Source organism: Centrocercus urophasianus, unplaced genomic scaffold (assembly GCF_019232065.1).
Source record: "Centrocercus urophasianus isolate 14NV4802_14NV808 unplaced genomic scaffold, USGS_Curo_1.0 seq_13, whole genome shotgun sequence".
Lineage (NCBI taxonomy): Eukaryota > Metazoa > Chordata > Aves > Galliformes > Phasianidae > Centrocercus > Centrocercus urophasianus.
The window spans coordinates 17,336,111-17,348,363 of NW_024884475.1; the positions used below are offsets into that span (position 1 = coordinate 17,336,111).

A 12,253-nucleotide genomic window follows, 5' to 3' on the forward strand; every position below is an offset into this window, starting at 1 on the left:
ATTTCCCCATTATAACTTACCAGATTGTTTTGGGAACTTTCTTCAGTGTTCTGTGGAGAAGGCTATCTTTTTGTCTTTGCAGTAGAGCAAAAGTAACTTAGTCTATTATGAACAACTTCAGTAATTGTATTTCTTCCGTAAAACGTATAATATCACTGAAGTTTTATTAAAAACGAGAACCAATTTCAGTTTGATTTTAACATTTGCAAAATACTTTCAGGAGAAGAGAAACTTGTTAATTTTTCCATTTGCAAACTCGGTGAACTGTTGCTACCAGAACTGCATGTTCTGTACTGTCAATAACGAGGTGTCTAGTGTGTAGTAGCTATTTTAGATGACTTTTGCCGTCTAATCCAAACTGTGCAGTTGTTTTGAGTTGGTTTGTGAGTGTAGTACTTCTGGGGTGCAGTTAAGGACAATCTGAGATGATCTTGACTAACCTTTCCAAATGCTTAGAACAACCTGTGAACCTGATGGTTTCCCACTAAAGGAACAGTTAAGAACCTTTGCAATACAAAAACAATCTGTAAATAGAGTTGAACTATCTTTTACCAAAGTTTAGAGTATTATGACAAAATGGAGTCTGAAGATCAACACCTGGAAAAAAGGTCTGGTGCAAAAGCAAGGGAAGAAATGGGGTATGAAACTATGAAATTGCTTTTTGAATTTATTGGTGTGAAGCTCTAGGTTGGGGCAGCTGGACTGTGATGACCAGAAATGTTTGGAGGTTATAAATCTATGGGTAGTATTTCTAATATTTCTTTATTTACTTTAGAGCATTTATAGCTGTGACAGGTTATATAGACTCCTGCCATTATATACTTGAGATTTTTGAATCAATTTAAGCATTTTTCTTAGTGGGAATACCATTGCACATAATACAGAAGTCCTGGACTTTTGAAGGAGTTCATGTATTCTGCTGTTAAGTATCCACCATCTTTCAATATTCTCTTTCACTCTTCCCATCTTTCTCACTTCTTTGCTCCCCTTTTGTGGTTAGTTTGCACAAGCCTCTATGAAGATGAGAGCGGGTTCCTGGGAGGGGTTTTGATATGGTACATTAAATTATTGCTTCAGCACCTGCTGTGACATTGGTTAATGCGAATACTGATTTGTTTGCAGTTCTTTTTGGCTAAACTCTCATGCTCACTGTAACTTGATTTTTTTTTTTTTTCTACTGCTTGTCCGCAATACCTTATTATTGCTTTTTTTGCTAAAATTAATCAACCTTTTTTCTCTCAGTTCATAACTGGACTCAAGAGGACACTCTTCAATGGCTGTCAGAATTTGTTGAACTGCCCCAGTATGAAAAGAATTTTAGGGAGAGCAATGTCAATGGAACAACACTTCCCAGGTGAGTACTTCTTGTGAATTAGTTTCAAATGATTCACTGTAGGCTGCTGATTTAGCTGTTATGTAGGAACAACTGCATGAACCTGAAGACTAACTAGGATGTGGTCAAATATAAGAAAAGAGAATTGCCATGGTATTTCTAAAGGCTGACTGATTATTTTTTTTTTTTTCTGCTGAAGTAATTCTAGCTATAGTTTCCTTCTTGTTGCTCCTTTATCTTAGTTTCATCTCTTTTTCTGTTGAAGCTTTTATCAATGACTACATAATTATCTGTACGTTAGCTCACTTTCTTTTGGACAACTTTGAATGTATTGCATGGGTAAATATTAGAACTATGTGTGGAAACCATTTCTTGAGCATATTTACTACATTTGAGTATTGTGTATATTTTGAATTGCCAGAAGTTTCTAGACAAATCATTGCCTTTAATTACACCAGATGGATTCATTTTATTAATATTCCATAAAGGGTAGCACTATGATTTGATTGTTCTTCCCTAGCCACGTTGTTTTTCATAACAAGATTATCATATTGTATCTCTTAATCTGATTGCATGACCTTAATCCATGTAACAAAAATTCTGTACAGTGTGGGTGCATTTTCTTTGAGAAATGATTTGAGTGCAGCTTGTTGAAGTATGTAATGTGTTTTGTCATTAACAGGATAGCAGTAAATGAACATGCTTTCATGATCTCTCACCTGAAAATAATTGACCGGAGCCATAGACAGAAGCTTCAACTTAAAGCCTTGGATGTTGTTTTATTTGGACCTCTCACACGTTAGTGATTTTTTTACCTTGGCTTTTTATTGTATAAATTAAACAGCAGGAATGTCCAGTGACTTTTGATTCTGTAGGTGGAATAGCTTACTTTTATTGTGGGTATACTGATTGCTTGACATGCAGTATAAAACTGGACAATTGATTAAAATATTGTCAGAATGATGGATTAAAGGCCCACATACGTGTTAAAGACTACATAGAAATTGTAGTGTCTCCTCTAGACTGCAAGTTGGCTTTTGTGATGTCTTCTAAATATTTTTGGCTGTGCTTTCTAGACTCCTAGCTAGGAGAAACATAAAAGGGATTTCTGATATCAAAATACTTAGCACTTACATAGGATCATAAAATCACAAGTTGGAAATGACCTGTAAGACCATCTAGTCCAACCATCTTCTCATTACACTGCTACCACAAATTAAACTATATCTCGTAGCTCCTCATGCAGACGCCCCTTGAACACTGCCAGGGGTGGCAACTCCACCACCTCCCTTTGCAGGACATTCCAGTGTTATGTTACAGCCCTCACTCTGCAAGGTGTTTTCCAGTAGCATAGCATGAAAACTTGAATATGGCTGTAAGGTTTTTCTCTGTAATCTGAAGAGAGGAAAAGAACAGATCTGGTTAAGCTTTAAAATCGGAATGTTTGCTTTTAACCAAAAGAACAAAGCACTTAATAGTGATGCTGGCAGAGCATGGAGTCTGTGCTGCATGAGGTATATTGTAGTGATTTAACCAAGTGTTCTGTTTGGGAAACAAACCGCTAGTTTTGTGGGTAGAGTTACCTTAAGTGTTTTTGTAAGATTGTTTTATAAAAATTCAGGTGGCTATAGAAGAATTAAGTAATGTATGTGTATCTTGGATATAGTACTTTGACAGTTGAGATTTTGCTCTTAAAAAGTGCTGCTATTAGTTGTCTTACAAAGATCTCTTTTATTACAGTTGCCCTTTCAACTTAGTACAGGATATTTCAGAGGGCACAGACTTAGAGGAGAAGTCTTAGGAACCTGGCAAAGTGTAACTGGAAAAGCTCTCATTTAAAAAAGATATAGATTACACAATGTAAAAATACAGCAAACTTTCTTTAGTGTAGTATGTTTTAGCATAAACTATGTAGATTTTACTAGAACACAATTTCTTCTGTGCATGGTAAACAAACAGCAGTTGTTGGAGATAACTTAAAGTATGAAATCAGTAGTAATTATTCTGTTTAACATCAGGTTTAATGACAGCCTATACTATGCAGGAAGGAAAAAACACCACAGCAATTCAAACACACAAAAAAACCCCATTAACTCATTAGTGTGACTTCTGTATATGTGAAGTAATTAATGATCATATTATTCTCTATACAGGTCCCCCTCACAACTGGATGAAGGATTTTGTATTAACGGTTTCTATAGTTATTGGTTTTGGAGGCTGCTGGTTTGCATATACACAGAACAGAACCTCGAAAGAACACATCACAAAAATGATGAAGGACTTGGAAAGTTTGCAGACAGCAGAACAAAGTCTTCTTGACTTGCAGGAAAGGTATAAAAACAAAAAAAAGTTAATGTTGCCCTTGATTTCCTTTTGAGGTGAAGTATAGATACAGATCATTTATACTTGTTAAAAAATAATAATATTCCTTTGCATTTTGTTCTTTTTTTTTTTTTTTTTTTAATAAATAGAAACTAATCTCAGTGCTGATGGGGATTTGGGTAGATACTGCTCCTGGGTACTTGAAATTGTGATAGAAAGTTAAGATGTGAGTAGAGAATAGTGGTTCAGTCTTTATCTACTAATTTAGAAGTAGGTATTGTTATTTTCAAATAATAGTTAACTTTGTAGTCTATATTTTCTGATATATGTTGAAGTGAGAACACAAATGTATGTTTCATCTACTTTTAGCTTTTAAGATTGAATCAAACTCTGACTGATTATATTGCTTATTTAGTGTTATGAAAGTTGTTAGGTTTCTTTTGGTATGTTTGTAACTCAATTTTCTATGGAAACTGATACTTTGGTCTTATTACCTTTAGTGAAGGCTCAGTGAGAAATTGATGTGTTTTGTCTGACACTCTGAACATCTCATTGTGATGCCACAGATTCATGTGGCTTGTTCAGTTTTTATTGTCACAGAATGGCTGAGGTGGGAAGGGATCCCTGGAGGCTGTTCAGTCCAACTCAGAGCAGGTTGCCCAGGACCACATCGAGGTGGCTTTTTGAAGATCTCTGAGGAGGGAGACTCCGCAGCCTTTCTGGGCATCTTGTGCCAATGCTTGCTCACCTGCACAGCACAAGCGTTCTTCCTGGTGTCCAGAGAGAGTCTTCTGTTTCAATTTGTATCCATTCAATTTGTATTGTTGTGATGTTGAACACTTTTTCTTCTCTGGAGGATGGTAACTTCTAACAAACATGCTGTGTGTTTTCTCATTTTTTTTCTGTTCAACTGTGAAGGCTTGAGAAAGCACAGGAAGAGAACAGAAATGTAGCTGTGGAAAAACAAAATCTGGAGCGCAAAATGATGGATGAGATCAATGATGCCAAACGTGAAGCTCATCGCCTAAGGGAGTTGAGGGAGGGTGCTGAATGTGAGCTCAGCAGGCTCAAATATGCAGAGGAGGAGCTGGTGCAGGTATCTGCAAACTGTATTTTAATGCTGACATAAATTTGGTTCTTGCTTTTTTAGAACTTCGGAATTGTTTAAAACAGTCTTTCTCCAATACTAGATTTGAATGGAGAAGTCTAAAAGTACTTAAAGCAAAAGTCTGTCAATTGTCATTATAGTTTCAGTTGTGTTTTTTGTGTAGAACTTTATGGTCTTAAGAGCATATGTAACTAGATTCATGGAGCAGGATTACAGAAGTTTTACTGAGAACTAGGGGATTCGTCTTGTTCTTCTTAGTAGTAGCAGGTCAAATGCATGTTGTGGACCAGTGTAGGAGGAGGTATAATAACATTCAGAGCAGCCCTTGTATAGTTTCAGAAATGTTTGCTGTACTTCCTGAGAGGGAGTGACACTTGCAAAAGATTTGTAAAGCCTGAGTGTTGCTGTAGGATAAAAAGATGTTTGTATTTCACATTCTTTTACTGTCAGTTCTAATGATAATCTTGGTGATGCTTTCTTTTTGATTGTCAGGTGCGCATGGCTCTAAAAAAGGCTGAGAAGGAATTTGAGTTGAGAAGTAATTGGTCTGTTCCTGAAGCATTGCAGAAGTGGCTTCAGTTAACGCATGAAGTTGAAGTACAATATTACAATATCAAAAGACAGCATGCTGAAATGCAATTAGCAATCGCCAAAGATGAGGTAATGACTTCACTGTTTTGTAAAGACCAATATTTTGCTAAATAAATTTAACGTTAAATACAAAGTTCTCAGGTAAGTGTGTGGGTGTCTTTTCTGCTTTGAGCTGATTTATACTATTCATCCATTTTGCATGTATATTGCTGTATGCATTATGTATTTAATTTGTGCATTTCTGCTTTTTAGGCAGAAAAGATAAAAAAGAAGAGAAGCACTGTGTTTGGAACACTACATGTTGCACACAGCTCTTCACTGGATGAGGTCGACCATAAAATCCTTGAAGCCAAGTAAGTCTAATACCAGAATGTGGTTTTTTTGTTTATTTTGTTTTTTTCTTGGAGGGAAGTGAATTGTGAATTCCTGGAACAATTGAATCAGAGTTATGGAACTTAGTGTTTTTGCATGTTTATGTGAATAGATTAAAATACATCGATGTTGGGAATATTTGGACTGTCTTAATGAACCTTGAGGTATTCTAGAATGACTGCACAGGTGTTGCTTTGTCAGTAAAAATGTAATTTTAAATGTATGATTTTTCTTCAGGAAAGCACTGTCTGAGTTGACAACCTGCTTGCGGGAGCGTCTTTATCGGTGGCAACAGATTGAGAAGATTTGTGGTTTTCAAATAGCACACAATTCTGGTCTACCAAGCTTGACCTCTTCTCTCTACTCTGATCACAGCTGGGTAGTTATGCCCCGAGTTTCCATTCCTCCTTATCCAATTGCAGGGGGAGTTGATGACTTAGATGAAGATACTCCTCCAATAGTTTCACAGTTTCATGGTAAGTGTTAAGTTCAGTAAAAAAAGGGGAAAAGCTTTGGAGGGATGGGATTTTAAAGTCAAGCAAGAGGAGAGTGCTAAAAATAAGAGTTGGAGCAAAGTTGGAAGAAATAAAATTTGAGGTAACTTTTTCAGTTGTCTTTCAAGACTTGCATAAACTGAAAATGAAGTTTTGCAGTAAAGCCTTTATTCCCTCTCACTGTTGGAGACTGGGAAGGAAGGGGGAATGCAGGATTCAAAGGCTAAGGCTTTGAAAGCCTGCTTGTTGTACTTGCATGTTTTGTCTATGCTCCAATTTATCTATAATGTTGAATTTCTTAGTGCACCTGTTCTTTCTGATGACAGGGATGGTGTTTGCCTAGGATCCCTTCAGCTACTGGGTAGATCTTACCCTTTGTTTGAGAGGCAGTGTGATACATATCTATTCAAACATTCTTCAGTGCCTGAAAGAAATTCTTGTTATTGTCCAAGGGAAGCTTTTAGGGAGAACGTTTATGTTGAGATGCATTGAGTTGTTTGAGTGTGAAGCACAGAGGCCAAATGCTGGAGGGAGGAAGATCCAGCTTTGGTTAAACTATGATCAAAATATATACACTGGGGATTCAGACCACCATGATATCTTGAGTCATTATGTCAACACGAGCCTCTTTCAGGGAACTTGTGATTAACTAGGCTCAAAAAGACAAGTTCCCATGTAGCTGTTCAAGAAGCATCAAGCTAAATATTAAGTAGGGAGAAAGCATTCGTCATATGTATGTTTTTCTTCTAGGGCTGGAATTCTCTAAATAAATTAGAATTAGTGTTTTAAAGTTGCATAATGGGACTGTTTGCCACTTAGCTGGTTTCAATCCATATGCTTTGGGCACGCTTTCCTTCTGATCTTACCAGCCTTCTCGCATGTATTCTACAGGCCTCTTTGAAAACCCTTGCAACACTTTCTTCTGCAAGTTCTGATCACTTTCTAAAGAATACTGTCTCTATAATCTTTACCATGAGGACTTTGATTTAAACCTTATGAACAAATTCCTTGGATGACCAATGGATGCAATAATATTACAAAAAACTTTAAATATGCTTTCTGAGCTTTGGTAAGGCATGAGTCTGCTTTCGTGGAAGTGATTTTAAAGTTTGTACTCAGTGAAAAACAAACAACAAGGAAAAAAAACCATAATAAAAGAAAACAATCTCAGAATTGGAAATGCTTTGGGAGCAGGGAAAGAAAATATGATGATGTTGCTGAAATCAGTTCAAGAGTAGTAAAATTATGTGACAGGTTGATAATGGTTAAAATAATTCCCATCCTTTAGACAAAAATGACAAATGTACACTAGGAAAGACAGAAGCAAAATGTCTGATAAAAGGCAATGTGTAAAGAGGTCAGTTACAAGCAGCACTGTTTTAGTGTATGAACCTACTGAGCTTACTGGTCTGGGCTCATTACCTGGCCTGACGTCCTTTGATCTCTTCTTAAGATCTGTTTAATCAATCCTGAACTGAAGAACAGTAGGGGGTTAGGAAAAATGTGATTGGGAATGGAGTGAAGTCATTATAAGAAAGGGGTAGTGAAACTTGATGTTTTTCATTGGCTGATTAAGGTTCTGCTAGCTCCTCAACATAGTGTGTTTCAGTTGTACTTGAAAATTCTAAATGTTAAGTTGTCATAGCTTAATCCTTCATAATCCCTACACTAATGTAGGCGTGTATGCACCTACAAGTAAACAAAATGTTTGTAATTCCTCTCAGCGATGGTTCAGTCTTGGTTTTTACACCATCAAGTAGAATGGCATCTAATTGACCTGAACACACAGTACATGTTTCCTTAATGGATTCTGTAGTTTCACCTCAGTAAACTTCCAGGTTTCTGTTTCATAGACTTATCTTTGTAGTGGCAAAACCTTATTTCTGAGCTGCTAATACCTGCATTTCAGGTCAGTAGGGAATTCCTCAAAGTAAAATCAGAAGTTTGAGTTACATGACAACTGTTATGTTGGAACTTGGAAGCCATTCTTTGTCCCTCAGCCCAGTAGATCACAAAATCTGAGTACTGATAAAGATGCAGCTGTTTGCTGTTTTGTGAAAGTTGTGACTTCCAGCACTGAAAACAGGAACTGAACCTTTTCTGAGATTCCATGAAGAGAAACTAATCTAGAGATTGCTAAACTGGCATATAAAAAAAAGAAAACATTTTGTTAGGGCTAGGCATCCTTGTTCATAAAAACAAGGCTTGTGCTACCAAAAACAAAAAAAATACCTGGATCTGTGGTGTACTGAGTTAGACAAAGATCTTGAACACCAGGAACAGTCTTATTTAAGCAAAGTGATGCATTCTGTGGGACACTTTGAAGAGGCATATGAGGCTGATAACAGCTTGCCTGAAAGTAGGTTTGTAGTTTCTTTACATAAAAGAATTGCTACTTAATCAACTTCTGAAGGAGAAATTGGGTGAGGAAGATAATAGTTTGTCCCTTCACATTAATTCTTGAATCATCAATTCTTGTGTTGCTGTCTCCACCCATTAATATTTTTTTCCTGAAGTTCATAACTTGCATGGCAAAAGAAAATGTTATCAAAAATTCTTGAGCTTGAAATGAGGCTTAATTATATATTTACTATCTTTTAATTTAAATGAAATATGATAAATTAGTCTTCTGTGTCTAATGTTAATTTTCAACTAATACAGTATAATTCAGTTGGCTGTTTGGCTAGATGCACTTGCAAAACTTTCATAAACTCTTTAAGCTTCAAATTACTACACAAGTAAAACGCAGGATATTGCCTAACATACTAATTTTAGCACAGCTGTTCTTGTTTTATAAGGGCTTGGGAGTCTTGATCTCAAAAGAGGGTAGTGAGCCAGTGGTGCGCACAGACGGTAGTATCTGGCAGATGCGAAACTTCTGCAGTTAGATCTTGGTTAGCTGCTTCATCTAACTGTAGAATGTATAAGGCAATGTCAGTCTGTCTTCTCTCTAAACAGTTAAGCAATGTCCTCTAAATAATTGGCCTATATTGAAGTTGCTTAAGAATCACTGTGGCTGAAGCAGACACCTATTATTTAGTCTTCAGAGTAGATATTATTAACATCAATGTCACTTGGGGGATTTTGGTTTGCTTTTTCTTTGCCTCAGGGTCCATTGTAAAACCTCCAAGCACACTGGCAAGAAGCAGTAGCTTGTGTCGATCAAGACGCAATGTTGTGCCATCATCTCCACAGTCTCAGCATGCTTTGCACTCCCCTGACCCTGACATCCTTTCTGTGTCGAGCTGTCCAGCTCTTTATCGAACTGAAGAGGAGGAGGAAGCCATTTACTTCTCTGCTGATAAACAATGGTACGGAGACTAGCAAACAGCACTTGGAAATCTGATAGGATTATTTGAAAACTATCAGTTTAGAATTAGAGATTGAACCAAGTCAGAAATTAAAGTAATCTGTAGGATAATATAAATAATAGAGTTCACAGGGAGCAGAGAGTGTTCTTGTCTGGTATGAATATGTAAATAGCTAGTATGTCATATACAGTTAAGTAATGTTACAATCCAGGGTGCACTGAACTAACCCTGATTCTCCATTACAATATGTTACTGGCTTTTACATCTGAAACTAGGATCAAAAGCAATGTCAGCTACTGGGCGAAGAGAAGATGGATGGTAACACAATTCTTACAGCATGTTGAGCGTGTACCTACTCTTGTTACATGGCCTCATAGGAAAAGGTTAAATTCCTTTTGGAAGGAGCAAATGAGCTTGTTGAAAGGTAGGGACACTTGTCCTGAAGAAACTTCTTGTATATGATAGACTTAAATCTTCTCCTTTCATTTCATAACTTTTCTTGACTTCACGTGCCAGAAAGATAGCTTTTGTTCTTTTCAGTGAGATAAAATGACTGATTCCTGCTACCCACAAAAACGATTTCAGAAGTTGACTAACTTAAGTTTAGGTAATAAAATTATATAATTCAAGTTGTAAGTTAAAATGTCTGACCTAATGTTTTTTTTTTTTTTGTTAATTAACTACTAGGGGAAAGTGGGTGGTACTTTTAGACTAATGCTGTTAATTCTAAATTTATTTCCTTTAAATCCCACCATGCAATTAAAGTTTCATTGTTTTCTCCTCTGTTTGCTCTGACTCAGGGAAGTACAGGAAGCAGGTTCGGAATGTGACTCGTTAAATTCGTCCATTGGAAGGAAGCAGTCTCCTCCGTCTAGTCTTGAAATGTACCAGACACTTTCTCCTCAGAAAGTATCCCGGGAAGAACTCTCACTTGAGGAATCATCTACAGGAGACTCTTCTTCTCTAACTGCAGATATATCTAGGGGCTCTCCTGACTGTGCAGGCATGGCAGAAACTAAAAGCATGATTTTTAGCCCCGCAAGCAAAGTTTATAATGGAATTTTGGAGAAGTCCTGCAGCATGAACCAGCTTTCAAGTGGGATCCCAGTTGTAAAGCCTCGGCACACCTCATGCTCTTCTGCCAGCAGTGATAGTAAACCCAGCCAAGAAGCTTGTTCTGTCCCTAGGATAAGTAGCATCCCACAGGACCTGTACCAAAATGGTGAAAAAAACAAAAAGCCATCAAAAATAAAAAGCCTCTTTAAGAAGAAGTGTAAGTGAGCTGGGCAGAAATCTGTAATAACATTGTAAGAACTCTTTTTTTTTTTTTTTTTTTTTTTTTTTTTTTTTAATCTTTAGGAATGTAATTCCATTTGAGCATTCTGTTTTCAAATGGGATGTTCTCTAGGTCAATTCTATTTAACTGACTCTCTTGTCAAAGATCGTGCCAGCTGTCAATGAGAAATCATTAAAAATTTCAGACAGTTTACATTCATTTCTGCCTATTTATTTCTTTTTTTGCCCCTTTTGTTTAATCATAAACCCTTTTTAAGCCACTTTGGACTTAAAAGCTTTAATGAACTAGTAAGCCTTCCCAGGCTTGCCAAAGTTTATTGTTTACCGGAGCATCTTCCTATCTTTCCATAGAGCTAGGACGCTTATCTACTGGACTTCAAGAAAAATAAAGAGAAGTAGAATTAATTGAATTGCACTACTGTTTTACAGACTGGAAAAGTCTCTCTGCAAGTAAAATTGAGAGACTGATATTTGACTGAGAAGATGAAACTTTTCACTTTTAGATTTTTGGGGTTTTTAAGTAGAACCTAGGATTTCTAATTGACTTGATTTCTGGAAATGGAAATGCCACGCTTTTACTATGGGGAGCTTTGTTAATGCATTTATTATTAGAATGGTTCAGGTCCTGCTGTTAAAAAACAAACAAACAGAAAAAAAGTTTTTCCCAGGACTGTCACTGTGATTTTACTTCACTGCAGGCTGTATGATAAATTTATATAGATGTGTGTAATTTAACAAGAGAAGAAGCTCTTGATTCCTTATGCAAGTGATCGATATGGAACTTGACTGGGGACTGAAAATATTCACCCTCTTAAAACAAGGAGGGGATTAGTAGCTTTTGTTTACAGACTGATGGACAATGGACATCTGGTTTGTGAAAGTTTGTACTGTGGCAAAGACAAGAAATTGGAAACATTATTGTGCTTTGGGAATGTTCCAATTTTAGCTGATGCTTGTTTCAGACATATTGCAGAGTTCTGTTTATTCAAAGCTCTTGTAGGCTACATTGCTTATGCTTACTGCTGTGTATAAGTTATTGTTATATTTTTTTGGATTAGCTATTAATGTCTTAATGTCTTCCTTTTGTAAGATTTCATACACTTTATTTTTGTATAGTTTGAAGATTTAGCTGTTCAGACATGTCTGAAGTAAATGGTATAATTTTGTAATGTATACTGTTATACTAACTCATAATTTTAGATATAAAGGTGAGACTCGATGTGCTTCAGAAAGTTTTTGTTGAGCTTTTATACAGAAAGATGAAAATACTATGAGGTAGCAAGGAAGCCTATTTAGGGCAACAGTAGCTAATTGTTTGAAAACTTTTTTTTTAAACAGTAGGTGACAACAAATGTACTGCTTGAGTAACAGTGCCTTTTATTCAGTGTGTCTGAAAATGTTAATACTGAGCAGGAATTTATTTTGA

General features: G+C 36.4%; 1 protein-coding gene across 2 annotated transcripts in view; it reads left to right on the forward strand.

Annotated features, from left to right (window-relative positions):
- STIM2 (stromal interaction molecule 2) overlaps positions 1-10,863 on the forward strand; it is a 59,544-nt gene extending 48,681 nt beyond the window's left edge. The window contains exons 4-13 of one of the 2 annotated variants that reach the window (XM_042812038.1): positions 1,243-1,354; positions 2,016-2,131; positions 3,487-3,664; positions 4,574-4,751; positions 5,256-5,423; positions 5,607-5,707; positions 5,964-6,202; positions 9,330-9,531; positions 9,807-9,955; positions 10,332-10,455. In XM_042812038.1, coding sequence (XP_042667972.1) covers positions 1,243-1,354; positions 2,016-2,131; positions 3,487-3,664; positions 4,574-4,751; positions 5,256-5,423; positions 5,607-5,707; positions 5,964-6,202; positions 9,330-9,531; positions 9,807-9,955; positions 10,332-10,369 — 1,481 coding nt within the window. In that variant the 3' untranslated portion in view covers positions 10,370-10,455. Of the gene's footprint in view, positions 1-1,242; positions 1,355-2,015; positions 2,132-3,486; positions 3,665-4,573; positions 4,752-5,255; positions 5,424-5,606; positions 5,708-5,963; positions 6,203-9,329; positions 9,532-9,806; positions 9,956-10,331 lie in introns of both variants that reach the window. The other variant, XM_042812037.1, reaches the window with a different exon arrangement.
- The last annotated feature ends 1,390 nt before the right edge of the window (positions 10,864-12,253 follow it).